General features: G+C 43.5%; 4 protein-coding genes across 7 annotated transcripts; 1 reads left to right on the forward strand and 3 right to left on the reverse strand.

The window, feature by feature from the left end:
• The first annotated feature begins 884 nt into the window (after positions 1-884).
• LOC130138489 (uncharacterized) lies at positions 885-5198 on the forward strand. Its single transcript, XM_056312707.1, has 4 exons — positions 885-1379; positions 1489-3594; positions 4333-4447; positions 5056-5198. Exons 1-4 carry the CDS (start codon positions 885-887, stop codon positions 5196-5198), a joined length of 2859 nt encoding a protein of 952 aa, XP_056168682.1.
• Positions 5199-10560: 5362 nt separating this feature from the next.
• On the reverse strand, positions 10561-12495 carry LOC115694181 (dormancy-associated protein homolog 3-like). 2 transcript variants are annotated; one of them, XM_030621310.2, is made up of 3 exons: positions 12273-12495; positions 11756-11938; positions 10561-11026 (listed from the first exon to the last, which is right to left on the reverse strand). In XM_030621310.2, exons 1-3 carry the CDS (start codon positions 12385-12387, stop codon positions 10920-10922), a joined length of 405 nt encoding a protein of 134 aa, XP_030477170.1. In that variant the 5' UTR covers positions 12388-12495; the 3' UTR covers positions 10561-10919. The 2 variants fall into 2 exon arrangements, with proteins under 2 accessions (XP_030477170.1, XP_030477171.1); XM_030621311.2 differs by having other exon boundaries at positions 11768-11938; positions 12273-12491.
• Positions 12496-20437: 7942 nt separating this feature from the next.
• LOC115694169 (acetylajmalan esterase-like) lies at positions 20438-23308 on the reverse strand. The gene is made up of 5 exons (XM_056312742.1): positions 22865-23308; positions 21541-21759; positions 21273-21421; positions 20895-21168; positions 20438-20788 (listed from the first exon to the last, which is right to left on the reverse strand). The coding sequence occupies exons 1-5, from the start codon at positions 23136-23138 to the stop codon at positions 20553-20555; spliced, it is 1152 nt and encodes a 383-aa protein (XP_056168717.1). The 5' UTR covers positions 23139-23308; the 3' UTR covers positions 20438-20552.
• Positions 23309-25291: 1983 nt separating this feature from the next.
• On the reverse strand, positions 25292-26962 carry LOC115694179 (60S ribosomal protein L22-2). 3 transcript variants are annotated; one of them, XM_056312583.1, is made up of 3 exons: positions 26900-26962; positions 26018-26263; positions 25292-25779 (listed from the first exon to the last, which is right to left on the reverse strand). In XM_056312583.1, the coding sequence occupies exons 2-3, from the start codon at positions 26245-26247 to the stop codon at positions 25635-25637; spliced, it is 375 nt and encodes a 124-aa protein (XP_056168558.1). In that variant the 5' UTR covers positions 26248-26263; positions 26900-26962; the 3' UTR covers positions 25292-25634. The 3 variants fall into 3 exon arrangements, with proteins under 3 accessions (XP_056168558.1, XP_056168559.1, XP_030477163.1); XM_056312584.1 differs by lacking the exon at positions 26900-26962 and adding an exon at positions 26709-26833; XM_030621303.2 differs by lacking the exon at positions 26900-26962 and having other exon boundaries at positions 26018-26680.
• Between the last annotated feature and the right edge of the window lie 618 nt (positions 26963-27580).

A 27580-nucleotide genomic window follows, 5' to 3' on the forward strand; every position in this document is an offset into this window, starting at 1 on the left:
GGTATGGGACGTGCCCAAGTGGGTTTTGCCTTATAATCGAGACACGCGCGACTGTGTTGCATTAATGCATGGAAAATCTCGTTAAATGCTTCGAGTATGTGACATATGCATTTCATCAATGTGTGTACCAAGGCGAGGTGAGGATGCATGTGGTTGTTAACGATGTTGTTGTTGCCGTTTCGCCTGTTTAGGGACCCCCGTGCGAGTTGGCCTCCTAAGCGGGGCTTAGGCCGTTAACTTATTGAGATTTTATCTCATTTGTTGTTGTTAAACCTTTTTCAGGACCTTAACTTGTCGTTGCTTCTTATGCGGTTTGGAGTACCGCAGTTTTTGGTTGGTCCTTGAGGGTTAGGCCTGGAAGCTGATCTTTTGGATGGAGTAGATTAACCCTAACCTTTGTCTTTTGCTGGTTTTTGTGGAAACGCCCGGAATGGGCCTGTAAGTATGTTCCCAGGGGTTAATCAAGTGAATATTAAAAAATGGCTGTTGTTATGTCTGGTTTTCCTCTGCTATCCCTGATTTAATTATTGTCTGGGGATTGTTGTGTTGGTTATCGTTTCCGCTTGCGTAATTCAAAGATAAAAAGAAAAGGGTCGGCGACGAGTCCTGGGATGTCGCATTTTAACGACCATAGCGGGATGTCGTGCGCCCGCGGGGTTCGGGGCGTGACATCCCCGTCCGAATTGGTATCAGAGCAAGGTCAGCTCGATCCAAGTTTGGTCGAGACTTGGAGTGATAAGGTGCGATGGGTTTTGGGATAGTGAGTTAGGAAGACACTAAGTGCCTGTGTTTGGTTGTTAGCTTTTTCATTCGTAAGCAAGTTGTTCAGGAATTCTAATTCCTTGTTGGAATTGGAAAGCAGGTTTCTGTAAAGATCCTGCGAGATGGATAATCCTGAACCGAGAGCCCCTAGGAGAAGGGCCGAACCAGGTCAGGCTGGTGCCAGAAGGAGAGCACCAGGAGATCCTAGATTGGACCAGATCCTGCAGGCTTTAGAGACTTTAATAGGGCAAAGGCGGGCTCGGAATCCGCCGCCGCCGCCGCCGCCGTCGGCGCACTTCGCACTTCGCACTCGCACCCGCACTCCGCACCTGCGCCTTTGTGCCCCCGTAGATGTTCCGTTAGCTGGCAATGGAAATGGGAACCAGCCCATGCACAAGTTGGTGGAGCAATTTCTGAAACTCAAGCCGCCCAAGTTCACTGGCGCGGGTGATCCTGAGGCTGCAACCCTCTGGATTAGGGAGTTGGATAAGGTTTTTGCCTTATTGAGATGTACAGATGAAGACAAGGTGACACTGGCAGTCTACCAATTGCAAGGTAACGCCAGTACTTGGTGGGAAGCTACCCAGAGGAGGGCATTTCCCGAAGGTACGGCTCGGGTGTGGGGTGCCTTCGTGGAAGCTTTTTATAATAAGTACTTTTCGGACTGCGCTCGAGAGCAGAAGATGAATGAGTTTCAGCGTCTTCGGCAGAACCAATTGTCGGTAGACCCAGTACGAGGCAAGGTTTGCTGAGCTGTCCCAATATGCCCCGAGGTTGATTGAAGACCCAGTTGACAAGGCAAGGAGGTTTAGGGATGGGCTGAAACCTGAGATTAAGGATCAACTGGTGCCCCTGAATCTGAAGGACTATAATGAGCTGTATGAAAGAGCGCAATTAATTGAGAGAAACTTGGCTGAGAGGACAGCCGCGTCTGGATCGCGGTTTGTGCCAAACAAGGATAATCATCGGTTTGGGAAGAGACCAATGACAGGAAGTAAGTTCCACGTCCCTCCTAATAAGAAAGGTGGCGTGAGGAAACCGGTGTACAACAATAATGGCCCCTGTCGATTCTGTGGAAGACACCATGGATCAGCCCCTTGCCCTATGAGGGCGGGAGTTTGTTTTGGATGTGGCCAGCACGGCCACCACGTGAGAGACTGTCCACGCCAGGCAGCGGGAGCGCAAAGACCAATGCAGCAGGTAGGACAACCTGCAAGTAGTGCCCCGCCGAACCAGTGGAACCGACCCCAAGTGCAAGGCAGGGTCTATGCTGTCACAAGGAAGGAGGCGGAGGACTCGCCTGCCGTCATTACAGGTACGGTTTCATTACACGACCATGCTGCCTATGCTTTGTTTGATCCTGGAGCTACGCATTCATTTGTGGCTAAGCAATTTGTGGAATTAGTGGGGTTAAGTCCGAAACCGCTGGGAGTGGTTTATAATATTTCTACCCCTTTAAAGGATAGTATAGTGTCTGCAGTAGGCTGTACTGGTTGTAGATTATCTGTTGGTGGTCGTGAGGACAGCATAGATTTGATTGTTTTGACGATGTTCGACTTTGACGTGATTATTGGAATGGATTGGCTCACCAAGCAACGAGCCACGGTAAACTGCTATCGTAAGACGATACAGTTTGAGCCAGTAGGGAGTGTCGGTTTTGAGTTTGTCGGGAATCGAGGAGGACCTTCGATCCCTTTAATCTCGTCACTCGAGGCGACTCAGTTATTGGATGAGGGTTGCCAAGGCTATTTGGCGACTGTAATTGACACTTTGGTAGAGGAACCTGGTATGCAAGATATTGCTGTGGTGCGAGAATTTTCGGACGTTTTCCCTGAGGAATTGCCTGGGTTGCCCCCAGAAAGGGAAATCGAATTTGTGATTGAGTTGGCCCCTGGAACGGAACCGATTTCTAAGGCACCTTATAGAATGGCATTATCGGAATTGAAGGAGTTAAAGGTTCAGATGCAGGAATTGTTGGACAAAGGATTTATTCGTCCTAGTGCATCACCTTGGGGAGCGCCAGTTCTATTTGTAAGGAAGAAGGACGGGTCGTTGCGCCTTTGTATCGACTATCGGCAACTCAATCAGGTGACGATTAAGAATAAGTATCCGTTGCCTAGGATAGATGATTTGTTTGACCAACTTCAAGGAGCTTCGGTATTCTCGAAGATAGACCTGAGGACAGGTTACCACCAGTTGAGAATTCGAAAGGAAGATATACCGAAGACGGCATTTAGAACGCGCTATGGACATTATGAGTTTACCGTGATGCCGTTTGGTCTGACAAATGCGCCTGCAGCTTTTATGGACTTGATGAACAGGGTGTTCAAGGAGTATTTGGATAAGTTCGTGATCGTGTTCATTGATGACATTTTGGTGTATTCGAAGAGTTCAGAGGAACACCAACAGCATTTGAGGATAGTGCTGCAGACTCTTCGAGATCATAAATTGTATGCCAAGCTTAGTAAGTGCGAGTTTTGGTTAACTCGAGTGGCTTTCCTTGGACACGTGATTTCTGGGGAAGGAATTTCAGTAGACCCAGCTAAGATTGAGGCGGTTATGAATTGGCCTAGACCAACGACGGTAACTGAAGTTCGGAGTTTCTTGGGATTGGCCGGCTATTACAGGAGGTTCGTGGAAAAGTTTTCTGCTATAGCCATGCCCTTGACGCGATTACTGAAAAAGGACATGAAGTTCGAATGGACGGATAAGTGTGAGCGTAGTTTTCAAGAGCTTAAGCAGAAGCTAACTACTGCACCTGTTCTAACCTTACCGTCTGGTTCTGGGGGATATGAGATTTACAGCGACGCGTCATACAAAGGATTGGGATGTGTTTTAATGCAACATGGAAGAGTTGTAGCATATGCGTCCCGACAATTAAGACCACACGAGTTGAATTACCCGACACACGACTTGGAATTGGCTGCTATCATATTCGCGCTTAAGATTTGGAGGCATTATCTGTGCGGAGAAAGGTTTCATATCTATACGGATCATCAGAGTTTAAAGTATCTATTTTCGCAGAAAGAATTGAATATGAGACAGCGTAGATGGATGGAGTTGCTGAAGGACTATGATTGCGACATTTTGTATCATCCGGGTAAGGCTAACAAGGTAGCCGATGCGTTAAGCCGAAAGTCCTCGATTGCGCATATGATGGTTCAAGAATGGATTTTGCTTGAAGGATTCCGGGACTCGGATTTTAGGTTCGAGGTAAGTCACCTCTCGAGTTTAATGGCTACTCTCAGAATTGAACCCGAAGTACAAATTAAGATTAAAGCAGCGCAACCTTCGGATCCTGAACTGCAAAAGATTCTGCAAATGGACGCATCTAAGAGGAAACCTGACTTTCAAGTATCCGATGATGGGATCTTGAAGTTTCGTGGACGGTTGTGTGTGCCCAATGATGAAAGACTTAAAGAGGAAATTTTAGCAGAAGCTCATCGCAGTAACTACAGTATTCATCCGGGCAGCACAAAAATGTATCAGAATCTTCGCCAATATTATTGGTGGAATGGCATGAAAGGAGATATTGCCAAGCATGTGGCTAGATGTTTAACGTGTCAACAGGTGAAGGCTCAACACTGTAGACCTGGTGGACTATTGCAACCGCTGGAAATACCAGAATGGAAATGGGAGCATATCACGATGGACTTCGTGATGGGTCTACCGAGGAGTCAAAGAGGTAATGATTCCATCTGGGTTGTGGTAGATAGACTCACAAAGTTTGCTCATTTCATTCCAGTGCGAAAGGACTTTGCCATGGACAAGTATGCTGAGTTGTATGTGAGACATATAGTTCGTCTCCATGGCGTGCCGGTGACGATCACGTCAGATCGAGACCCCAAGTTCACCGCCACGTTCTGGAAAAGTCTTCAAGGCGCCATGGGAACAAAGCTGCAGTATAGCACTGCTTTTCATCCGCAGACAGATGGACAATCCGAGAGAACGATTCAGACTCTCGAGGATATGCTACGAGCCTGCGTTTTGGATTTCAAAGGGAGTTGGGAAGAACAGTTGCATCTTGTCGAATTCGCGTACAATAACAGTTATCAGCAGAGTATCAAAATGGCACCTTTCGAAGCACTTTATGGCAGACCCTGTAGGACTCCTGTTTGTTGGAACGAAGTTGGAGAACGAAAGATTTCGGGACCCGAGTTGGTACAACAGTCGTCGGATGCTGTTAAAGTCATCAGGTATAGACTAAGGACTGCTCAAAGTCGCCAGAAAACTTACGCAGATAGGCGACGTAGACCATTGGAGTTCCAAGTCGGAGATCATGTGTTCCTCAAGGTATCACCGATGCGAGGGATATCGCGCTTTGGCAAGAAAGGCAAGCTGAGCCCAAGATATGTAGGACCGTTCGAAATCTTGGAGCGAATTGGAGCGTTGGCATATCGTCTAGCATTGCCACCAAGGTTGGCTCAAGTACATGATGTATTCCACGTGTCTATGCTTAGAAAGTATGAACCGGATCCGACCCACGTTTTGAACTACGAAGAGATCGACGTGGATGACAGAGTGTCGTACGTGGAAAGACCCGTGAGAATTGAGGATCGGAAGGAGCAGGTATTAAGAAACAAAACGATTCCTCTTGTCAAAGTAGTGTGGCAACATCATGGGACCGAGGGAGCCACGTGGGAAAGTGAAGAGTTGATGCGACACCAATACCCCCATTTGTTTGAATAGTTGGGTTGGGGTATAAATTTCGAGGACGAAATTTTTGTAAGGGGGAAAGAGTTGTGACATTCCGAATTTTGGCACATTTTTGGGATTTATAAAACGTGTAATTCGTCAGTGTGCTTATAGTAAAATCTCGCCCGGGAACTGATCACTCCCGGTTATTGTTTTTAAAAATTGAGATTTCGCTAGAATCGCATTCGATCGAATTTGGCCGTTATTTAGAGCCCAAACTTTGGCGTCGAATTTCTCGGAATTCCGGAACGAATTTAATTGGACGGTGTCGATATTAGTGTGGTCAATCTCGATATTACCTGGGATACGTGAAAAGTGAATTTTTGACCGGGTGCGAATTTGGACTGGTAGATCACCCTCGCAGTGTGTTTTTATTAACACCCTTTTGGCCAAATCCTAAAAATATTAATTAGGATTTTTTTCGGGGACCGTCGGATCATTTTTCGGGTTTAAACCGTGGCCGTTGGATCGCGATTATTGCGATTTGACCTTTGCTTTTTCTCTCTCTCTCTCTCCTCTTTTTCCGCCGGTCTCCCCCTCCCTTTTTGCGTGTCTGACCACCAAACCCCCATCTACCTCCCTAGCCCCATCATTTCCCCTTTTCTTCTTCTTTTTCTTTTTCCCTTCTTCTTCTCCTTCGCTGGTCTTGCTTCTCCCTTGCTTCGCTTCCCGTCGGCTACTCGCTTCGCTTCTTCATTTTTTTGCGCCGACTAGCCCTTCTCGCGGAACCAGCCACCCGCCGTGAGTCGTCCACCTCCGCCGCTCGTCACCGTCGTCCCAGTGCCGGGCGCCACCGCCGACCCTCGTTTCTGTTCTCCCAGCCAAGGCGCGAGCGGCGCCCTCGCCGGAGCCGATCGCGCCTCCCGTCGGCCCAGCCGTCATCCTCCCCGCCGCGAGCAACCGTCGCTGCGCCTTCCCCCCAACCATCGTCGTCCGTCCATCGTCCCGACCGAGCCGTGTCCGCCTTGTCCGGCCGCCGCGGTCAAGCTCCGCTCGCCTCCGTCGCTCGCCACCGCCGTCCAGGTCGAGCTTCGCCGTGCGTGCGCCTCGTCCACCTCCGACCGTCGCCGCTGCTGTCCCGGTCGACGGAACAGCCAAGCCACGCCGGGCTTGACCCCACTTGGCCGGTTGTCTCCCTCGCCGCGCTCGTTCGCCGTCGTCCGCCGGCCGCCGAAACCGAACCGGAAGCCACCGCGGACCGCCCTTGTCGCCGCCGTCGTCCTCGCGTCGTCGCCGGCGTTAGCCGAGTAAGTTAACCCCTAATCCCGTGTTTAGGGTGTTAAACTTGCTTAGGGTAGTTTATGTTAAGTTTAATTAAGGTTTAGATTAAATTAATGTTGAATTATTAGATAACCTTTGGTGATAGGTTATCGTTCGCGTGATAAGTTATCGTGATGTGGTGATAGGTTATCAATTATATTAATATTGTTGATTATTTTATTAAATAAAAATATTTTCGGAATTAAATATTATTTTATTATTTTCGGATTTAAATATTAATATTTTATTATTAAATAATTAATTTCCGAAAATTAAATGCTATTATTTTCGGAAATTTCTAACGTCATATTGTGATGCCAATGTTGGATTTTACCGTATAAATTGGCATTTTTAGGAAATGATTTGAATGATTTCAATTCGAGGAAATATTTTGACATTTTGGAATATTAAATTATTTTCGGATATTAGTAATTAATTAATTTCGAATTTAATTTATTGTTATTTCGAAAAATTTATAATTTCAAATTATGATTTCTAGCTTGAATGTTGGCGATTTTGCCGTGTATTGTCGTATTAAATTGATTTTATGGCAAATTGTTTGATCGAAAGTTTCTGTGGAAAATTTATGAGACTTTTGGAATTAAATTATTTTATTCTGTTATGCCAAGTAATGTTAGTGATACTTTGTGATTGATATTCGTGTTTGATATCGAAGAGTGCAAGAATTGATTGATTGTTTGCATGTGTGACCACTTGGTTTGTTATGCGGCATTGTGGGAGCACTATTCATGGACGCATGGGCTAATTGAAAAGATAATAATTGGCCGGTATGCTTGTGTGCTCGTGTGGTCACACGTTAAAGCCGTCTTGCTGTGTATCGCTTGACGTTGCCCGATTTATCGGATGCCTGGGGATAATCTGGAGTGCCGATACCCCGGATGCCTTGTCGCGGCCCGAGGCCGGACTCGATGCTCCTTACGGGATACCATCTTACTGTGTATCGTTTGATGTTGCCGTATTGGAATGCCGTCATCCTGTGTATCGTTTGACGTAGCCGTGCCCGATGGGGCGGGACGGAGCCCGGTTTTTACCGGTAGACCGCCATCTTGCTGCGTATCGCTTGATGTGTGGTGGCCCCGAGGGGGCGTAATAATTGGAATACGTGTGATGCATAGTGCCTGATTATGGGGTAGAAACTGCTAGGCATGGTATGGGACGTGCCCAAGTGGGTTTTGCCTTATAATCGAGACACGCGCGACTGTGTTGCATTAATGCATGGAAAATCTCGTTAAATGCTTCGAGTATGTGACATATGCATTTCATCAATGTGTGTACCAAGGCGAGGTGAGGATGCATGTGGTTGTTAACGATGTTGTTGTTGCCGTTTCGCTGTTTAGGGACCCCGTGCGAGTTGGCCTCCTAAGCGGGGCTTAGGCCGTTAACTTATTGAGATTTTATCTCATTTGTTGTTGTTAAACCTTTTTCAGGACCTTAACTTGTCGTTGCTTCTTATGCGGTTTGGAGTACCGCAGTTTTTGGTTGGTCCTTGAGGGTTAGGCCTGGAAGCTGATCTTTTGGATGGAGTAGATTAACCCTAACCTTTGTCTTTTGCTGGTTTTTGTGGAAACGCCCGGAATGGGCCTGTAAGTATGTTCCCAGGGGTTAATCAAGTGAATATTAAAAAATGGCTGTTGTTATGTCTGGTTTTCCTCTGCTATCCCTGATTTAATTATTGTCTGGGGATTGTTGTGTTGGTTATCGTTTCCGCTTGCGTAATTCAAAGATAAAAAGAAAAGGGTCGGCGACGAGTCCTGGGATGTCGCATTTTAACGACCATAGCGGGATGTCGTGCGCCCGCGGGGTTCGGGGCGTGACATCTACAATCCATTAACCACAACTTATATTTAAATGCACGAAGAATATTACCCATTAACAAAGTAAAAATCTCAATCACAAAACGGAAGCTCAAACTAGTGATTTCGGATTATACACTTATCATCGGACACCATAGAATATCGCGGGATCACGAAAAGATATAGACTAAGAAAAACACAAAAACTTATTCTAGGTTTCATGTTCCGGATTCTAGGTTCTAGGTTCCACCTACTTAAACCTTAAACCTAACCGTCAAAATAGGTTCGCCAATTTTAGGAAGCTGGAACCTACTATGCATATTCTAAAACCTAGAACCGGACAAGTTCTCACCAGTCTAGTTCTCCGGTTCTAGATTCTACCTTGGAACCATGCTCATCTCTAATAGGAACTAGCACGTATATACCGACCTAACTTTGCTAGGCCAAGCTGAGAAAGAGGTAAAGACCTAGACAAAATTTACATGGTTCAATCCAAGTAGGTAAAGCCTGAAATTTTTGTTTTTAAAGTTTGTATTCAAAAATATTATTCATTATCAAATTACAAAACTCGAACATGCATCTTTGAAATAACTAATGTGCTAACAAGCATGTGGCCTTACTGATAAAAGAATTGGGAAGGAGGAGGGGGAGTGGGGCATGAGAGTACCAGGTCCGAGGTTTAATCCCCACGAGCGCCGCACACACATTACATAGAAGAGAGGAGTGAGACCCAAAAGGGAATACTAATTTGTGAAAGGAAGTTTGCATATCTCAATCTTAAAATAACATACTTTTGCCGACTCATTTGAAGTTTTATAGTTAATTTTCTAGGTTTTGTGACTTATGGATGTTGATAATTATTACATGAATAATTATTTTATTTTATTTTTCTTCTAATTTTAGATATAACTATATTTTTCCAAAAACATTTTGGGCTGGGCCGAGCCGAGCAGAGCCAATCAATGCTCAAGCATCTTAGGCTCAAAAACCCGAAGCGATCCTAATGAGAATTTCAAAACTTGCCCGAGTACTAGCTCGGTCTTACTCGAATCCAAAAATTTGGCGGTCTGGGTATTCAGTCTTCCCGGGCTTTTTTTGCCCGTTTAGAAAAAGGGTTTGTTTTAATAGAGTAAAGGGCAATTTGGTGTTTTCGGTTGAGAGGTCTTGTGGGAGGATGTAAAGTGGTATTTTTGCGAATGATCCTATTAACAAATGCGTTCGTGTTAACCATACTTATAAAGGAAATGTTTTCACTTCAAATGCACTTATTTCATTTAATCCGAGATTGACAGCAAACGAAAAATGACAAACTTTTCTTAATTAGATGCTTAACAAGTCACCCTAGGACACATATTGATAAAATCCTCTTGAGAAATAGAGAATGCAAAATAGGTCAAAAGTGAAGAGGGTGTTCGATATTTTTATAATATTCATAAATTTTTTTTGAATCATAAATTTGTATAACAAGATGTTACTTCTAGTTCCTTGTACTTGAGCTTCCACTTTGCCATATAGTCAATGCAAAAAAGAATAAAATAATCAGACATGATTTTGAGCTTGAAGGTGCTCAAGAAGTTCATTGTTTTCCTGCCCAAAAATGCTCTGTGTTTGGCCAAGGAAGAATGACTGAACCTTACGATTGCCCAGTAAGTACATGCGCTCGCATGGCACAATGCAAAGATTCACTCCAAATCACCCATTTCATCCGTCGACCATGTCTCGCAAAAGTTCATTTGCATCAACCACGCAAGAAGGTAACATCATTGCGATGAAGTTTTCAATTAACAAAAATGGTCGGCGTCATCAGGGACAGTCCCTCCCGACATATAGTGAACTAGTTAACTAGTGAACGGGCTGTCATCACGAAGGCGGAGGGTCGTGATCAACAGGCTCTCCTCACACGACACAAGCGACATGCGGTAATGGTATCATCATGTAAGGTCCGGGGTATTTCAACTTGCTGCTGCTTTGTTCCCTTATTGCAGACATGTAGAGACAAGAGAGAGAGAGAGAGAATCACCAGAGAACGTTTAAGGAAACAAAGAACATACGAACATGCTCTATTTTCTCCAACAAAACTTACAAGCAGCAAAAGGCTCAGATTCGGATCTAAAGTGAAAGCACTACAATGTACAGAGAACAGACTACAGACTGATTCTACGCAACGAGACGACTCACGACCCATCTCACATACGCACTGATACACACAGACTCCTATATCTAGATGATGCATGCTACTGAAGTGGCCGTGGCAGCATATTCAAACATGCGTGCAAACCTACATACATGCATAGGTTATACATAGCAAGAACAAAGGGGTCGAACAGACGCACACGGGGTTATCTTGGGCTGCCGAAGGGAGTCGAAACTCCGTGTCTATGTCATAGCTCACACGTCGTAAGGATCAGGAGTGCTCCTGGGTCGAGCCTCACTTGGCTTCTCGTAGGCATCGGACATTGATCTCCTCCGGAATAGAAACTGCCCTCTTCCACCTCCTGTGTACACATGTTCATGTCACCATTAGAAGCGGCACATACTCATAACCATCATCACGGTCTCGTCGTCACTCATCGGTCTATCTATATCAAAACAACGCAATAACACATCCCTATCGCCCGTATAATCCGATCTAACAGATCAATGCATCTCGAGGCCGCGCGAGTCAAGATACCGATGATCCGAGACGAGCCGCCATCGCGATCTTAACATAAGAACCCTCAGGAGCATCATTCTACACAGGAAGTGCTTCACACATGTGTGAACAAACATGAAGCAAGGTTCATCGGAAAAACCAATTACTAGATCTTATTCATGCCAACCAAAGGCAAGATTAGGGATTCTTCCGCTACTCCGATCAAAGAAATTAGCACTATCATCTCGCTGAATTTGAATATACCCAAAGTAAAGGTCTTGATGCTCGGATCCATCCGTTTCAGAGAAAATACAAGAGAAGATGAATAATGCATGGAAGGAAGGAAGTCAACACTCAAAGGACAGGGACACGAATGTCATTTCCAAAATGTGAATTTTATAATACTAAACGTCTATTTTCCTCCACCTAAATTGGCATTATCACGGGAGGTGGTCCATCAATCATATACTGTCAGCAGGCAAAAGACGAAACACGAGGGCCCCACCTGCTGTTAGATTATCATTTCGGATATTTCTAGAGAGAATTTTTGGCGCACTGGTCTGAAACAATAATGAATGAACGATGAGGTTACCATCGTTCTTACCGGAGAAAGGGGATACCGGCGGAGTCGACCCGGCCGGAGAGACCGGCGGCGAGCCGGACTGGTACCCCGGCGGCTTCACTATCGTTATGCTTCGCGTCACCTTTATCGCCTCCTCCGACGGCGCCGCCTCCTGATCGCCGTACGTCTTCACGCTCCCTCCTCCCTCTGATTCTGCTCCAAAACACAAAACCCGTCGCGAAGTACAGTCGTCAACGATAATCTATCGGACTTCCCATGCAAATCATCATCAATCATTAAGCTCTTACTGTCATATTTAACCGATAACAACTCAATCAGGCTCGAAAAACGCGTAATCCACCGGAATCGCCGAAAGAACTGTCGATCGTCTCACGGATTATCGCCGTTATTTTCTCAAAATTACTCGATTTGTTCAATACTAGGTGGTGTGTACTGTGTGTGTGCGCGCGTGTGCATGCATGGATTCAATCAAAACTCTTGCGAGATCCGCTTTGAGATTGGCTTCACCACCAGGACAACCCCGTACCCTTGCCGGAGCTCGATCGGGAGCTGAAGGTGCTGAACTTCCGGAGCCTCCCGAGGCCGCTCTCAGGCCGGGGGCCGGCGACGGTGTCGTCCCAGAGCTGGTCCAGTAGCCCCATGGGGCGCAGGCTAAGCTAGGTCGGCGCGCGCGCGTTAACCGATCGGGGAGAACTCCCAGGGATCAATGGATAGCAGCTACCTCTGCCTGATGAGCGGAAGACTCATCGGGCAGAGGTATTATAAAGACGAGCTAGGCGTTAAAGGTCGAACGAGTCTGGAGGGGGCGAGATCCATCGTGGGCCGTCGATTCTGGATCTGGGAGGAGATTGGTCGATGTGGCAAGTTGGGGATGGAATCGGGGATAAGATCGGCAGGACCCGGTGGGGACCACTGGGACCGTGAGGGGGAATGATGTGATGTGACATCAGCGAGTGAGGAGGTAGGACATGTGGCGACAAAAGAGGGCATGGAGGCCAGGCGGGCGTCGCGGTCGCGTGAGGGGGTTAAACTTTAGCTTTTGTCCTCATCGTTCGCTCCTCGCTCGTCGAGGCCCAAGGCCCAAGCCCGGCCCGGCCCGGTCCAGTCATGCTCGTCCAGGCCCATCTACTTGGCTCGATCGTTTTCCCGCGATATGGAGTCGGGGGTCTTGTTAGCGAGTGCTCCCGGAGAGGGCTCGTTAAACGGCCGCCGCTAGGCCTGCCTACTTGCCAAAATGGCGGTATTTTCCCTATTCGATTGCTTTAAACCGGCCTCCCCGACGTCTTTTTAACGAGATCCGTTAAAAGGAAGGAGATAGTTCTACTAATATATTAGTCATGGTAAAAGGGTCTGGCTTAGAGTTTGGGGCACGATATCAGTCTCGAGCGCCCATCGGTCGGGGTCTAGCGGCGGCCACCGCAAGGAAATCCCTGAGCTTTTATCGGAAGTGTTGGCAGCCGAAATGGTAACAATGAAGCCTGTTTGCAAGTCACATTGATAGAAGAACTTTTGTGTTCGTAGATTGAGGACGAAGGGCCTCAACTTTGCAAATCAATGGAGGCCCACATTATCAGATAACGTGTTTACAATAGAAGAACTTCATAGCCATCCGATACATTTACTAGTTTTTCACCACTATGGTAAAGAGATGGACCGACGCTGCCAAGGGAAATAAGTGCATAATAATCCATTCAGCCCCTAAAAATGTTTTAAGTACACAACAAAGCCCTCTACACAAGAAGGATCGAGACATTTCTCATGACTTGTGACTTTGGCTTCCTCTTCGACCGGCCATGCCTACGGAACGCTCCATGCAACCTGCGTGACTCGTCGAAGATGATGACGATGGATGGCCTGTACCCTTTTATTATAAGGTTACACATGCCATGTTAGTCGAAAACCCACCTCAAATGTCAATTTTATGTTGATTGCGTGGAATGGTGTCCGATCGATTGAGATCAAAGATCGGATGAGTAGGCTTGTCAGAATCCAAATCCGTTTGCGAACATGCATTGGAAGTACATGCCCCGTGCAATCCTCCAGCCTCATCTGCCACTTTTGTTAGGGATATTTGGGAAAAAGTGCTGTTGACGCAATAACTCAAACTATTCGAGACCAATCGATCAAATACTCGTTCACAACGAGCTGTATGGAATATGTCGATTACCCCGTCGAATAAAAGTCGTGACGTTTCGCTATCGACATGAATGAACAAGAAAATCACGAACACGGTCCCGACATGCTATTAAGAATTGTAATTTGCACCTATCATTGCCTTTGCTCTTAGTTCTTCTTACATCATTTTAAAGTATTTCCTAAACCTTTGTTAACAGAATCAAATCAGCAACAATCAAGCTCCACCAAATCAGAAACCAGATTGTTAACAGAATCAAATTAGCAACAATCAAGGTCCACCAAATCAGAAACATGATCTTCTTCGTCTGCATCGATAATCAAATCAGTTATTTAGTTTCCATTCGTGATTCCTTAATTGTAGATATTGTTCACCTTGTAAAATCCTATAAACGCAGGAGGTTGTATCAATGGAAATACACGATAGAAATCATAAACAACAAAAAAGATTCTTACTCATTCATCTTTCTTCTTCTTAGAAGTTCCTTCTTCTTCTCAACATCATGGATTTTAATAATTTTAACAACCTTAATCTTCATCGGGACCGTTTCCAGAGAACAGAATCACCTTGGGAGCAGATGCAGAGATGCAGGGGAAAGGGATGGGTAAAAAAGAAGGAAACAGAAATACCCACCTAGAAATACGGGACGAAGAAAAAAGAAGAAAAAGAGTGCATCTATATTTTTTATTGTTTGAATTTTTTTTACGAATAAATAATTTTGGGAGAAAGCTACAAAATACCCCGAACTATGCCGAACACATTTTTCCCGACTTTTTTTTTGACATAAAAACCCTAAAACTATATTCACCGTGACACATTTACCCTAAATTATTTCTCGTGACATAACAAACTTCAAACTTGTGCATATGTGACACGTTTACCTTCCGTCAAGAGCCGTTAAATGATTTTCCAGCAAAAATAAAGTCGTTTTTATCATGCCGTTCCAGCATTCATGTATATAAATTTTTAGCGATTCTTGTTTGACGGATCTTTAACGAGGGGTAAATGTAATGATTTTTTGGGTCACGAAGAATAAATGTGATGGAGGGTAAATGTGGGTATGATTTAAGGTTGTTGGTGGCATGTTGCCCAATAATTTTTTGAAATAATAACGCCAGGGAAGGGAGTGGTGGGGTGGGGGGGAATCAAATCCACATTGGGACTCACACTGCTCGCCCCAGAACCAACACAAGAACTCCTTTTCCTTCCAATTTGAATCCGTCTCTCAGTTTTTTGGCTTTGCTTTGCTTCCCACCACACGCAACCCCCTTCCCCTCTCTCTCTCTCTCTCTCTCTCTCTCCCCCACACCGTTCTCTTTACTTGTGTTCGCTTCTTCTTCTGCTGATATGATGGTGTCTCTTCACTCTCTCTCTCTCTCTCTCTGAGCGCGATCTGTGCGTTAAATTTTCGCCCTACTTTCACGCTAACTTATGCTCTCTCTCTCTCTATCTCTCTCTCCTGATCTCTCTGTGACTGAGGAGGCCAAAATGGATACGTTTCGGCTGACCGGTGGTGACCACCATCATTCACTATCACTTCCCTTCCACCGTCGCCATCAGTGCCCTCTTTTGGGTCAAACCTCATCCCTTCTCTCTCTCTCTCCACCCCCGCCCTACCTCCGATCTTTTGACAACTTCTGCGAGCAATGGGGGTAAAAAGGTTTTTCACTCGGCTTGTGTCCTTCGTCGAGCAACTGCTAATCAGCAAAACAACAGCGACAACAGATCTTCTGTTTCAGTCATTCACACTCTTTATTTACTGCCATGGATGGATGTATTTTGGTGACTTGCAATTTGAGTATTTCCTTAAATATATGGTTCCTAAAAAGTAAGACTTTCGACTAACATGAGAGCTATCTGAAGTTGAAGTGATTTTTTTATTTTTATTTTTATTTTTTAGCTTTCTATAATTTTAAGCCTTGTGTATATCCTAAATCTTTAGATGGTTCATATATGTATGCGCCAACAAATCTCCTTTCTGTATTATATTATTCAGCAGAGTCGAGTGGTGTGTCCTTCTAAACAATCGCAAAACTCTAATTACTCTGGATTAAGTTTCGCAGATTAAGTTGCTTGATTTAATCGGTATTTAAAGCTCACCATTGCATGATTTTAAACCCTTATGGTATGGTCCCAATTGAAGATGGTATACGGTAGAGAAATTCCATACAAATATAAATCGTGAACAATGTGAAAAGTTTCAGCTACTTCAATCAAAGGAGAAAGAGTTTGGCTCTTTAATGATACGTAAAAAACGCGGGAAGGGCGATCGATGTTAGCAGCTCTCTCCCTAAATGCTCTCGCAAGAGTTTCACTTTTACCACACAAAGTTCAGTTGGTGTAATTACTATCGCGCATCACTCGTCGAAAATCCGAAGTTGGCGCGCCCGCCGTTACAAAGCACTAAGATATTGACAGTTAGGAACACAAGATATGTCGAAAGTGAATTGAACACGTGATCTCGTAAAAGATACGTGACCCTTTTCGCCGTGAAATTAAGTTTTCAAAGCGGTTGTATACACAAATACATATTTCACTGACGCTTTGATTTTATTTTTTTTACTTGATTTAGCTAAAAAAAGAGAGGAGTGTTTTTACTTGATGAGAAATGGGGGTAACTTGCGTTGGGTTAAGCATTCCCCCCCCCTGTTTTCGGCGGCAGGGAGAATCCGACATTTGACCAGGGAGCTGCATACGTAATAACATCGTTAATATCCGGTAAAATGCATGTAAAGATTCACCGGTCGACGTCAAAAAAAAGAAAAAGCCTGACCATCCAGGTCATACCTACTAGCTGGTTGCGACATCATCTCAAAATCCAATCTACCTGTATTTTGTTCCTAGCAAAAAAATAAATAATTGTAAATGTATTTCGTTGGACAAATGATTTTTTTTTTTCATAAGAGAATATACGAGATTTTCTTATTAGTATCTTGAGCGAGTAAAACTTAACACACGAAACATGAGATCGTGGGAAACATTATTAAAGTAACTTTTTGTTAACTTTCCGACTCCTTGATAACATCCTTCGATTTGTCATAAGTAGTAAGCTCCTCAATGAGATAACCACCAAGAGCTCTAATGATTCATATCTATCAAAAAATTACCAAAAAAAAGTCTTATAATTATTATACGGATGTCAATTCAGTTATACATTTTTTAATATGATCAATTTTTTTTTTGCATTAATATGATCATTTTAGTCTTAAATCTTTTGATAATTTATCAATATAATCATTTCGATCAATTTTAGCCGAAAATCGCTGACGTGCGTCCAATTTTTGCATTTTTTAAGATTTTGTTTTTTAAAAAAAAAAGTAAAAGTAAAGTGACAAAATGAAAAAAATTTAAAAATTGTTTGCGTCAACTGCCGTTGTGCTGCTTAGTACGGCCAGTATTCACGTCAGTGATTTTCGGTTAATAGCCAAAATAATTACATTGTTAGATCGTCAAAATGTTTATAATTAAATTGACCAAATCAAAAATATTATTACTGAATTGACTTCCGTACAATAACGATTTTTTTTATAATTACCTCCATAAATCACCCATCACGAGTGGACCCATCTGGAAAATTTTGTGCACAATTCAGCACGGGTTGCATGGACACCGCAACACGCATCTCATTAGTTGGTTTATTATGGTGAAAAATGTAGCAAAAACGAGAACGTACCATGAAAAGCGATGCAACTGGAGTTTCTCAGATTAACCGTGCTTGGGCCTTTTGCAGTCAATTATCATCACGAGGGGGGAGAGGGGTTAAAAAAAAACAAAAGCGAAAAAGTGGGCTTGACTCGAGTTGAATTCGCTTTAAAGAATGCCCACTTCTAGACTCAATCTCCCTCCCCCTCTCCCTCTCTCTCTGTCTCTCGTGAGTGGGGACTGGGGTCTATAAATGCATGGGCAGGTTCCTTCGCTTTACTTCACTTCGCTTTTCATGCTCCTACTTACTACGCAAAACGCAGGAAGCTCGAGATCGGTTCAGACAACGTTCGAGCCACACCAGTGGAGGAGCTCCTGCTGGAGAAGCAGGGCACGTGCAGCCCGCTCGCCGAGTCCCTCCTGGGGTCTCGCTGCACGTGCTCCCCTTCTCCAACATGTGTTCCCTCGCTCCCCCCCCCCCCCGCCATCTTCTTGCGTTCGGTGTTGCAGTGCAGTGCACACTGCACACACATTGATCGGTTCAGTCGTACATGTTTTGCCTTCTCTTTTGGAACTTGCTTTTTCGTTCTTTGCCCTACTTGAAGTCGCATTTTCCACTCTGGTTCAGTACTTCACCTGTATCTGGTGTCTTTTTATGGATATATAATCTGGACTATATGTCCATTTATTCTGCTGAGTGCACGAGGGATATCATTAACCTTCTAGGACCTGAGCAGGACGATGTAGCCTGCTCTATGTAGATCAGTATGGTCTTACAAATGCTATTTTCATGCATCTATGAGCAATGTTCTTATGTTTACAATCCACACAAACCACCCCGAGGCAAATTACTTTTAACGTCGCGGTGGTGCAGGGACAGGAGAGCTTTCGGCTTGATCGAGAGAGCGGTTGTCGATCGATGCACGGCGGTGGACCATCTTCCGACTGAGCTGTGAAGCGACTGAAGCGACAAAGTATCGAGCTTTTTCGGGCCAAAGCCGAAGTTACTGTAACGAAAAGATTGTATTTTTATGCTCGGTGCGGTCGCAAGACATTTTCTATGTCGATATGTACGCAGAGAACTCTGTTCTAATTCGAAATTCATTTATTGCTTGAGCTCATTAACTACGTTATGTAATGCACTACGCTACACTCATTGATCAATGGACTTATGGATCATGGCTAAATGAGCTGAGCTGGAAGAGAAACGAGTCAATAACAAGCCAATAATGAATGCGTTTGCGGCCATTTCATTCACGACATTAATTGGCATGCAGCCTGACACTGTACTCTTTGCCTTCGCAGGAGACGAAACTTAGAGAAACGCCCATCTTTTTACATAATGACATCCTAATGCAGTACTAGATAGACATGTAGCCTGACACTCGGTGAACATTATTTCCTGTCCCCCTGACGTAGAATGCTAAACATTAGATGCGGGATGAAAGGAACCGAGCAAAGTAACTTTTTCCACTTTAACCATCCGATGCATGATGATGACCCTTGATTTTTTTAACGTTATACAACCCCAGTACAGAACATGAATATTCAATTCTTGCTGTCATCGTCGAAGAACGATGGAGAGAGAAGAAAGCCAGAGGAAAAGGGTAAGGCGAAAAATGGAGGGGAGTACAGGTCAGGAGAGGGAGGGTGATGTGTGTAGGGAGGCAAAAGAAGAGATTCAGTGGCAGTACGACTTGCAGTTTTTTTTGCAGGGATCGCAGTTTCTTGATCATCTGTGATTGCCGAAGAAAGTGGGGGACGCTCCCCCTGCTGCAAAACCCCGCGCGTAGCTACTGACAAGACTTGTGTGGTTTTGGAAATTGAAGTTCTGCTAATTGGCCCATACGTCGACCCCCCATTGATTTCTTGTCTCTGAATTTTTGTTGCCTTAGAGCAATTTCGCTGTGCGGGGGGCTAAGGAGCCGAAGAAGGTGAAGATTCAAGATATACATGTTATTCCAATACATAGGTTTTTCCTCGGATGTTAAATGGGATTGCCTTTTAATTTTCGAATTACATCGAAATGGACAGCTCAAGAATTAAAGGTCTTAGACTAAGACTCTTGATATAAGTTTAGCTTTCGGATTCGCGTGATTTATTTAGAAGCGGCAGGTGAAGAGCATACCTAGTTCATTAAAAACCATCATGTCGTTTTTATTTAAGATTAAATCCTATCTTTCGAATAACACTAGACCCAGAGAACGAAGGAGTTTACGAGAACATGAAGAGAGAGTATCAGATTTCCTGAGGAAAGTTCACCGGGCTCTGCTCGAACTCTTCCTTACCCTTTCGTAAACCAAAGACAAGGGTATTACGAGAATAACATAAGGCCTCAGGTAGATAGTTCAAGGATGCTTGTATATTCAAGTATAGTTCTATTTCTAGGAGAAAAAAAAGAGAAAATTATGAGATGTATTAATAATTACTTTGCACAAAGGCCGTACATGATTACACATGCTATAATTTCTAGATCATTTGGGACAAGTTTGAATCCTCGGTGCTCGAACAATTAAATTCATGTCTACATCCTCGATTTACGTGAGCCGCATGATAAAACTTATGATGCTCGATCCGTGTGTGAAGAGAGGACACGCAAAAAATATTTCTGATTATCAAAGATCGCGATAATAAATTCGACGTAATTAATAATCATTGATATTTCCCATTATGATGACGTCGACCCATCAGGGTCGTTGTGGGCCTGCGTTGGGCAAATTATTGTGCTACCAACCACAGGCCAGTCAGCCTCAAGCCAGCCCATGGCAAAAACGACGTGGCGTACCACTCCTCCCGCCTCTCCTACATGTTCTGCTTTTGGAGAAACAAATTAAATTCACCTATTAATTAAGTACACCATTCATTAATATATATATATATATATATATATATATATATATAAAGTACAAAAAAAGAGAGTGAAATTTCAACTATATAGCAGTAATTGTTTGCCCCTGGTTCCAGCACCATTGATAGACTAATTGGTAATTACAATGGATAATCCATGCTTGATTAACGTATGTCGCATGCTCAGTTGCCAATTAGCGAAGCGTTGCATTTAAGCTTGGGCAGTAGGTCATGAACGAGCCAATCTGTCATGACGGAGTATGCTCTCTGCGTCATATGGATCCCGTCCCAGCTTATGGCCTTCGCGGGGTCGGGACAGACGGCTACGCCGGGAGCTCCGCACCGCCGGTTCGGATCGAAGTTGTGGTCGCCCCCGCCGCTTCCGCAACATGCCTTTTGTGCCCATGACATGTCGAAGCCTACGCAAGGAGGAAAAGAGAGTGATTGCTAGCGATGTGGATATGTTATATAGCCACGGACGACCGTGGCGTACTGACTAGGAGGATGGTTTGGTTCGGACTGTACCAAAGGATGGACCACCGCGGTACATGGATGCGAACGCGTTGTAGTAGTCGCCGTAGAGGATGACGACATGCCGGTTCTCTTTCCCGAGCTCTCCGATGGCCTTCTGGAGGAGTTCATTGTGATACGCCGTGAGGCCATTCAAGTCCTTGAGACAGCGAGATTCGTCATAAGCGGATGGACCGTCAGCTTCGAAACGATCGAGATAGATCGGGAAGCAGCCGATCGGAAAGTTGCCGGGCACGACCACTCGAGAAGCACCGTACCCGATGACCCTCTGCATTGCAGTAAAAACCACATCAACGTTACACCTGGAATTACAGCGATAAAATACCATCTACAAGACAAAATTTGAAGGTGTGAAGTTCTTGAATCACTTACTTGAACTGCATCTTTGATGGCCATGACAACTTGAGGCACAAGGCTCTTCACCTCCTCAATGCTCTTGCCTTGAAACAATGCATAGTAGTAGTCACTGCCTCCGATCTCCCCGACCATAAACAAGGCATGTTTGAGCTTCGACACACAATCTGTGGACCAACACATGAATTGTGACTTTGTCATTTGAAACGCGTGCCAATTCACAATTTCTCACCAAATAATAGAAAGTCGAATCGCATGTTCGAGCGATTAGGTCAATCAATATTACCGGCTTTGTCTAAGCAGATGCCGTTGAAATAAGAGAACATCCAATCGAGTTGAGTGCCGAGAGATGAATTGGTGGCGGGGTTGGAGATGTTCATCTCAGCAAGAACATACGAGGGCATCGCGGTGGCTCCGGCGACGGCAAAATTCACTCCGTGGCCGCGAGTGAACGCCGCGCTCCAATTCAGGTAGAAATCTGGAAACGGAACTCTGGCCGCCTGAGCTGCAAAACCCGAATGGAAAAATAAATTCAACCCTAGCGTATTCACGTACCGCCAATAGAAAATTAATCAATGTTTTCAAAAACAAGCATTATCACTATGTTATTATCAATAATCTTTCTATATCATGCCTCATAACCAATGAAAATGGAAAGGGAAAGATAAAAGCTTAGGCCACTATCGACAGTGACATTGAGTTTTCAACCCTTGATATGCTTTTTCCTCGGGATCATTACCGTCCCAAAAAGAACCACAAAAAGCATCCGAAGCAACAAACCTAGAAACCCATCATCACTGGATTGACTCCCACTTGCAAAAGTAAAGATTTTATAAGAAAAGTGAAAGAAGACCAATCATTTGCCACAGTGTAAGTTGGTAATGTCTGAGATTAGAACAGCTGATCATGTTCTGGGCTAGGAGCTGAATTGAAGCTCCGGTTGAGCCTGAACCTGTAACTCAATTCATCTAAATCTACTGAACAGCTGCAGTTTGCAACAATTTTCGCGCGTACATTTCGACACTGGCATAGTTTGAGGTAAGGACTCGTATTCATACGTTATTTTATGTAAACTATCGAGTCCGAAAAGGTTGGCATCGAGGTTGAATTTTGTGAGAAAGACGATGCCACGAGTCGACATGCATGGAAGATAAAATCTCCGAAATGAACACTGTGATCAGGAAGAACGTGCCGCTCATGCCGTCACATGCTTACAGCCTCAAAATTAGGAACCTATATATAGTCTATATATATATATAGTCTTTTACTCAATTTATTTCTGGAGCCAACTTATCCGGCAACACGAAACTTGGCCTTCGACCGGCGGCATAGGTTTGCCAACTGAACTAGACTAGTTGTTCAGCGAAACCGACCGTAAAGATTGGCTGTTGAGTTCGAAACATTGTTAATCATCGAAACTGCTAAGATATGTAAGCAAGTATCATATGGTACTCTCTAAGTGTGGACATTCAGTTTTGACAATAATATTGTAGGACAAGCATTGGATGATCATGTTACTATCATATTGCCATCTTCACATAATTTTATGTATGATTGGAACTATTGGAGCAAGATAGACACGGAGAATTTCGATGCCAGGCTTTACTTACAGAGGTAATCAATCATGAGCAAGCCATCGGAGCACCTCCCGGTGGCTTGTCCCCCCGGGAAGTCCTGGCCATAGGGAGGATGACCGCAAGGCGAGGCCTCTCCGATTGGGCCCTCATGAATCAAATTGCCCGTGTCCGATATCGAGTCGCCGAGCTGATAGATCGCATCAAATTTGCAGCTTGCGAGCGATTGCGCCTTGCACGGGTGTCGAAGAATGAAGACAGAACAGATCACGCTCAAAAGTGCAGAGAGAAAAGCTCTTGCGCTGGCCATTCTGAAAGGGTTAATGGAGAAAGGTGGTGGGTTGAGGCTCAAAGTTGAAAAGAGAAAATGCGATTGATGACAATGCGACTGGATTTATGCATGGTTCATCAAAATAGTGAGTGAATGAGGAAGAGAACCCAAGATTATTTGGGTCGCATAGTTTTGTGACTTGATCAAATCTTTCGTTTATATAAACAACGGGCCTAATCAAATCCATCCTAATGTAACCGACGGACCTAATAAAGGCTAAAGAAACGATCCTCCTTTAGAATTCGCTTGCATAAATTTCCTTTTCTAGCGACAGCAGAATGCAATGACCATTTTAAAAAGGCTAAGTGGAATACACTAAGAAGTACCAAGATCGATGCCACATGTCATAGATTACAGAAAATAGAAGGAAACAAATAAACACCAAGTCCTTAGCAAAAAAAGAAGAAATTATGGGTCGAGGCAAAAGATTTCCTGCGAGTATTTCTAGTATGGAATGAGTCAATCATCCATTTTGGTATCTTATTGAACAAAAATGGTGAAGTATCATGATCATTCAATAATAACGGTTTTCATTTTTTCAAATGAACGATTTGAAGACCTATCGATTGTAACAACTGATTGTAGCAGAATCGATCATTTGGACCTTTCAATTCATAGACGTAGATCTCAGACCTAGGAATGGCAGTGTTCCCGAAACTCACAAAGAAAAAAGAAGGTGAGTTAGACAAAAAAAAGTAGAAGAAGAAACTTGGATAGAAAGAGAAGTAACTTGGACAAAACGAAACAAAGTGACTTAGACAAAACCGTTGCTGGAATTGAGATCTCGTTCAAGGAAAGATATCAATTCAAATGTCTTGAGTGTCTTTTTGTATATTATATGGATGATCTCCTCTTGATTGGAATTGTCTTTCTCTGAGTAAGAGACAAAACATAATTAACTTGAATTCGTGACAACTATTCGAAATCTTAGTTAAAGACTCGATTAGTTATCTCATGTTTGCTTCTTGTGAAAAAATACCAATTGAAGTGGAGAGTTTCTTTAAACAACAAGGAATTGGGTCAACTATTCAATCAAATGACATTGAGCATATTTCCCATCTCTTCTCGAAAAATGATGGGCTATTTCCTTGCACAATTGTGTTCAATTCATATTTGGCAATTCCGCCAAGATCTCTTCGCTAGTTGAGGGAAGAATCAGCCCGAATTGAATTTTTTGAGGATCATATCGAGAGAGAATTAGATTCGGTTAGACAATGTGTGGTTGGTCGGTTTCTTAGCAAGGTATGGAATGTATCGTCAAACATTCAATATCATTCTACAAGACCTAGTTTCGTTCAAGTAAGGGATTCTAGCCAATTGAAAGGATCTTCCGATCAATCTAGAGATCATTTCAATTCAATTAGTAATGAGCATTCTATCACAGAGCGAGATACAACCAAGTCATCTCTGAAGCATAAGGATTGTATGAGAAGATTAGCAATGGCTTCACTGATTATTGCCACGGGGAATGAAATAATCTCTGGCTAAGTTTAAGCACAATGTTTGAGACATTCCAAAGATTTGGAAAATGACCCTCATCAAAGAATAGACCAGGGAAAGACATCGGGCAGAAATGACCAATGCTATCGGCCAAAAGAAGAGAACAGCGATAGGAAAATGCAAAGAGAGTAGGTGAAAATGGAAGACATGACAAAGATCATTTTGGCGTAACACTTGACCAGTTCCATATGCAATTCCTAGTCTTCAGACTCTTCACACTATCAGATTGTCAACCCCGCACCAGTGCAACCTGGAGAGTCCTTTCATACTAAGCAAAGGCAAAAGATGTCTCCCAAGTATCTAGATAAAAGAGCTATTGCGTCCGTGCCTCTGATTACTGGATTACAATTTATGGATGTCCGTAACTTGTAACCCACCGATCCGTGTTGGAAATTTCCTCCAACTAGAGATGGACGGAAACATAGCAAATAAAAAAGCACCCGCGACTATTTTTGGTGTTATGAACTTCAAGAAATACCTCCTTGTAGACTTTTGGTATAGAATATAGCTATTCAAGACTTGTACCACAGGCGATGAAGACGCCATAACACAGCTGAGGAAATCAAACATGCCAGTCCATACTCCAAGGGATAAGGGAGATTTATAACATGTGAAAAAACTGCGTGAAAGAGTTGAATTCAAGCATCAGGTAATCTAGATAATTATGACATGACAACTAATTTTTGACAACTAACAATCGTCCCTCCACTGAGATGCAGGCTTAAAAGAACTGACCAAAATGTCCCCAAAGCATGAGGGACTCGGCAACTTAAGAGAAAAAGAGCAAACATATAATTACAGCCGGCACAAGATTTCCGCAGCTTCCATTATCGACCCTTTCTAATAACATCTACATCACAAAATTTCTCCCCTCAAGCAAATAAAAGAGCAGAATGCAACATCCCAATACTATCAACTTAGAAGGCACAAGAAAATCAACAAGCACTCCTTTGATAAGCTAAACAGCCTAAAAGTTCACTCTTCTTCGTCCCCTTCATTCTCAGCAATATTGAAGTATCTGACGTCATAGACATTTCGGTCCTTGTTTGATGCAATCACCCGCAGCCAATCTCGAACATTGTGTTTCTTCAAGTACTTCTTTGTCAAATACTTCAGATAACTGATGAAAGCATAACAAAGAGAAACGTGACATCAAATGAGATACGAAACAGGGGTCGAAGGCTTAATGTGGAAAGACAGGAGACATCAGATAGAGTAATATCAATATCCACAACTAAATGTGCCTATTAATCAATCTCCAGAGGCTAGAATAGTCTAACAAAACTAAAAAAATTCAGCATAGCAATCGAATCATCTCAAGTTACTCAACATCAGCACTTCAATCAAATTATAATTACCGTTTAGAGAAACTACTTTCGGAAGTGACGGTAATCTTGGTTTTGTCCCGTGTGACAGTAACAACGTCACCAAGGGCACCGGCCTTTCCGTCAACCTTGATCCTCTCCTGCAAAAACTTTTCAAACGACGCAATGTCCATGATCTTGTCCTCCACGGGTTTCGCACAGTCGATCATAAAGGTCACCCCTTTCTTCTTTCCCTTGGGTCCTGCTGCACTTGCTCGACTCATCTTCGCTCACTATATTCTGTACCCCAAGCAGAGTACCAAGCCTTAATATTTTCTCATTTGATCCGTGCAGGCAACAAACAACAGTACACACCACTGAGCAAGTAGACAACATAAAATGAACTGTCATGTGATGATACACAAACACATACAGCCATCATCAAAAACATGAAGAACCAATATCACGGACCCAGTCACAGTTTAGCGAAACTGCGGCAACAGATCCTAAATTAAGAAGTTTGTGCGGACACCCATCACCCCAAGTTTGCGCATTTTCATCAACGATAGAGAATATACAAAGTTCAACGACTAACACAAGGTATGAACCAGAAACACGAGCACGAACTTGACAAACAATGGCAGCAGAAAGAGGTAGAAATCCCGAAAAAAAAAACAGAACACGTAACGACCACATGACAACATCAATTGCATGAAAGCTAATAATCAGCAAACAGGGTCCAAACTCGTGCAGGCCTCCAAGTTGAAAAAGTTCAGCTTTTTAATGGTAAAGCGGCAGATCATATAGGCTCTCAGCTGTGCTGCAGATTCACATGTTAAGACGTGAAAATGCAGACATTTAGCCTCTGAAGATTACGAATCAGCTGATTTCAGGTCCAATTTAAGGTTGTCTCTGAGAGAGAGAGAGAGAGAGAACCGTGACCTTCCCAAAAAGTTTGCCGAAGCTCGAAATGGAACGAAGGGGCGGGAGAGAGAGAGAACAGAAGAGAAGAGCAAGCGAGGAGAGGCCAAGGTTTAGGGTTCTTTTCAAGGTTGTTCTAATTGCGGATTTGGGGATAATTTCCTTTCCATTTTTTTTCCGGCGAATATTTTTAAGAGGAGGGAGCCGCCAAGATAAAAAGAGGGGAACGTTGGCTTAATTATATTTTATTGAGTACCGGTGAGTTTGCTTCGCGAAAAACGAATAATTTAAAAAATATTCTTTTAAAATAATAATTGCTTGAATAATTTTAAAAAATGAATGAATGACAAATATTTTTCTCGTCTCGTCCACAAAATTATTTAGACACAAGTTATTGTTAATAATGAAAATATTATTCACTGGTTAATTATTTCAAGCGACAAAAATGATCATTTTTTTGCAAAATTTTTTCAAACCATTCAATTTCTGCGAAATAAATAAAACCGATATATCATATCCATTTTTAATACTCATCCAATCGAATAGTCTAAGAAAAACCCAAAAGACAATGACCATCGATCGATTGAATGACACCACTTAAGCAAGCCACGAAAAGCTTTTGTGTAAGCTTTCGCACAAGTAAATAATTCGTAATATTATAAAAAATTGTCCACGTCAACGCTGATCGCGCTATGT

Source organism: Syzygium oleosum, unplaced genomic scaffold (assembly GCF_021117445.2).
Source record: "Syzygium oleosum isolate NSW1041296 unplaced genomic scaffold, Sole_v2.1 Sole_v2.06, whole genome shotgun sequence".
NCBI lineage: Eukaryota > Viridiplantae > Streptophyta > Magnoliopsida > Myrtales > Myrtaceae > Syzygium > Syzygium oleosum.

Bases quoted from the DNA above. Each gene is read 5' to 3' on its own strand.
- LOC130138489 (XM_056312707.1), top strand. From the start codon at position 885: ATGGATAATCCTGAACCGAGAGCCCCTAGGAGAAGGGCCGAACCAGGT. The intron at 3,595-4,332 runs GTTTTAATGCAA...ACGTGTCAACAG, and splicing joins CATACAAAGGATTGGGATGT to GTGAAGGCTCAACACTGTAG. The intron at 4,448-5,055 runs GTAATGATTCCA...GTGTTCCTCAAG, and splicing joins TCTACCGAGGAGTCAAAGAG to GTATCACCGATGCGAGGGAT.
- LOC115694181 (XM_030621310.2), bottom strand. From the start codon at position 12,387: ATGGGGCTACTGGACCAGCTCTGGGACGACACCGTCGCCGGCCCCCGG. The intron at 11,939-12,272 runs GTACGGGGTTGT...GTTTTGGAGCAG, and splicing joins CCGATCGAGCTCCGGCAAGG to AATCAGAGGGAGGAGGGAGC. The intron at 11,027-11,755 runs GTAACCTCATCG...ATGTGTACACAG, and splicing joins TTTCTCCGGTAAGAACGATG to GAGGTGGAAGAGGGCAGTTT.
- LOC115694169 (XM_056312742.1), bottom strand. From the start codon at position 23,138: ATGGCCAGCGCAAGAGCTTTTCTCTCTGCACTTTTGAGCGTGATCTGT. The intron at 21,760-22,864 runs GTAAGTAAAGCC...CGGGTTTTGCAG, and splicing joins GCTCATGATTGATTACCTCT to CTCAGGCGGCCAGAGTTCCG. The intron at 21,422-21,540 runs GTAATATTGATT...GTTGGTCCACAG, and splicing joins CATCTGCTTAGACAAAGCCG to ATTGTGTGTCGAAGCTCAAA.
- LOC115694179 (XM_056312583.1), bottom strand. From the start codon at position 26,247: ATGAGTCGAGCAAGTGCAGCAGGACCCAAGGGAAAGAAGAAAGGGGTG. The intron at 25,780-26,017 runs GTAATTATAATT...TGCTTTCATCAG, and splicing joins GAAAGTAGTTTCTCTAAACG to TTATCTGAAGTATTTGACAA.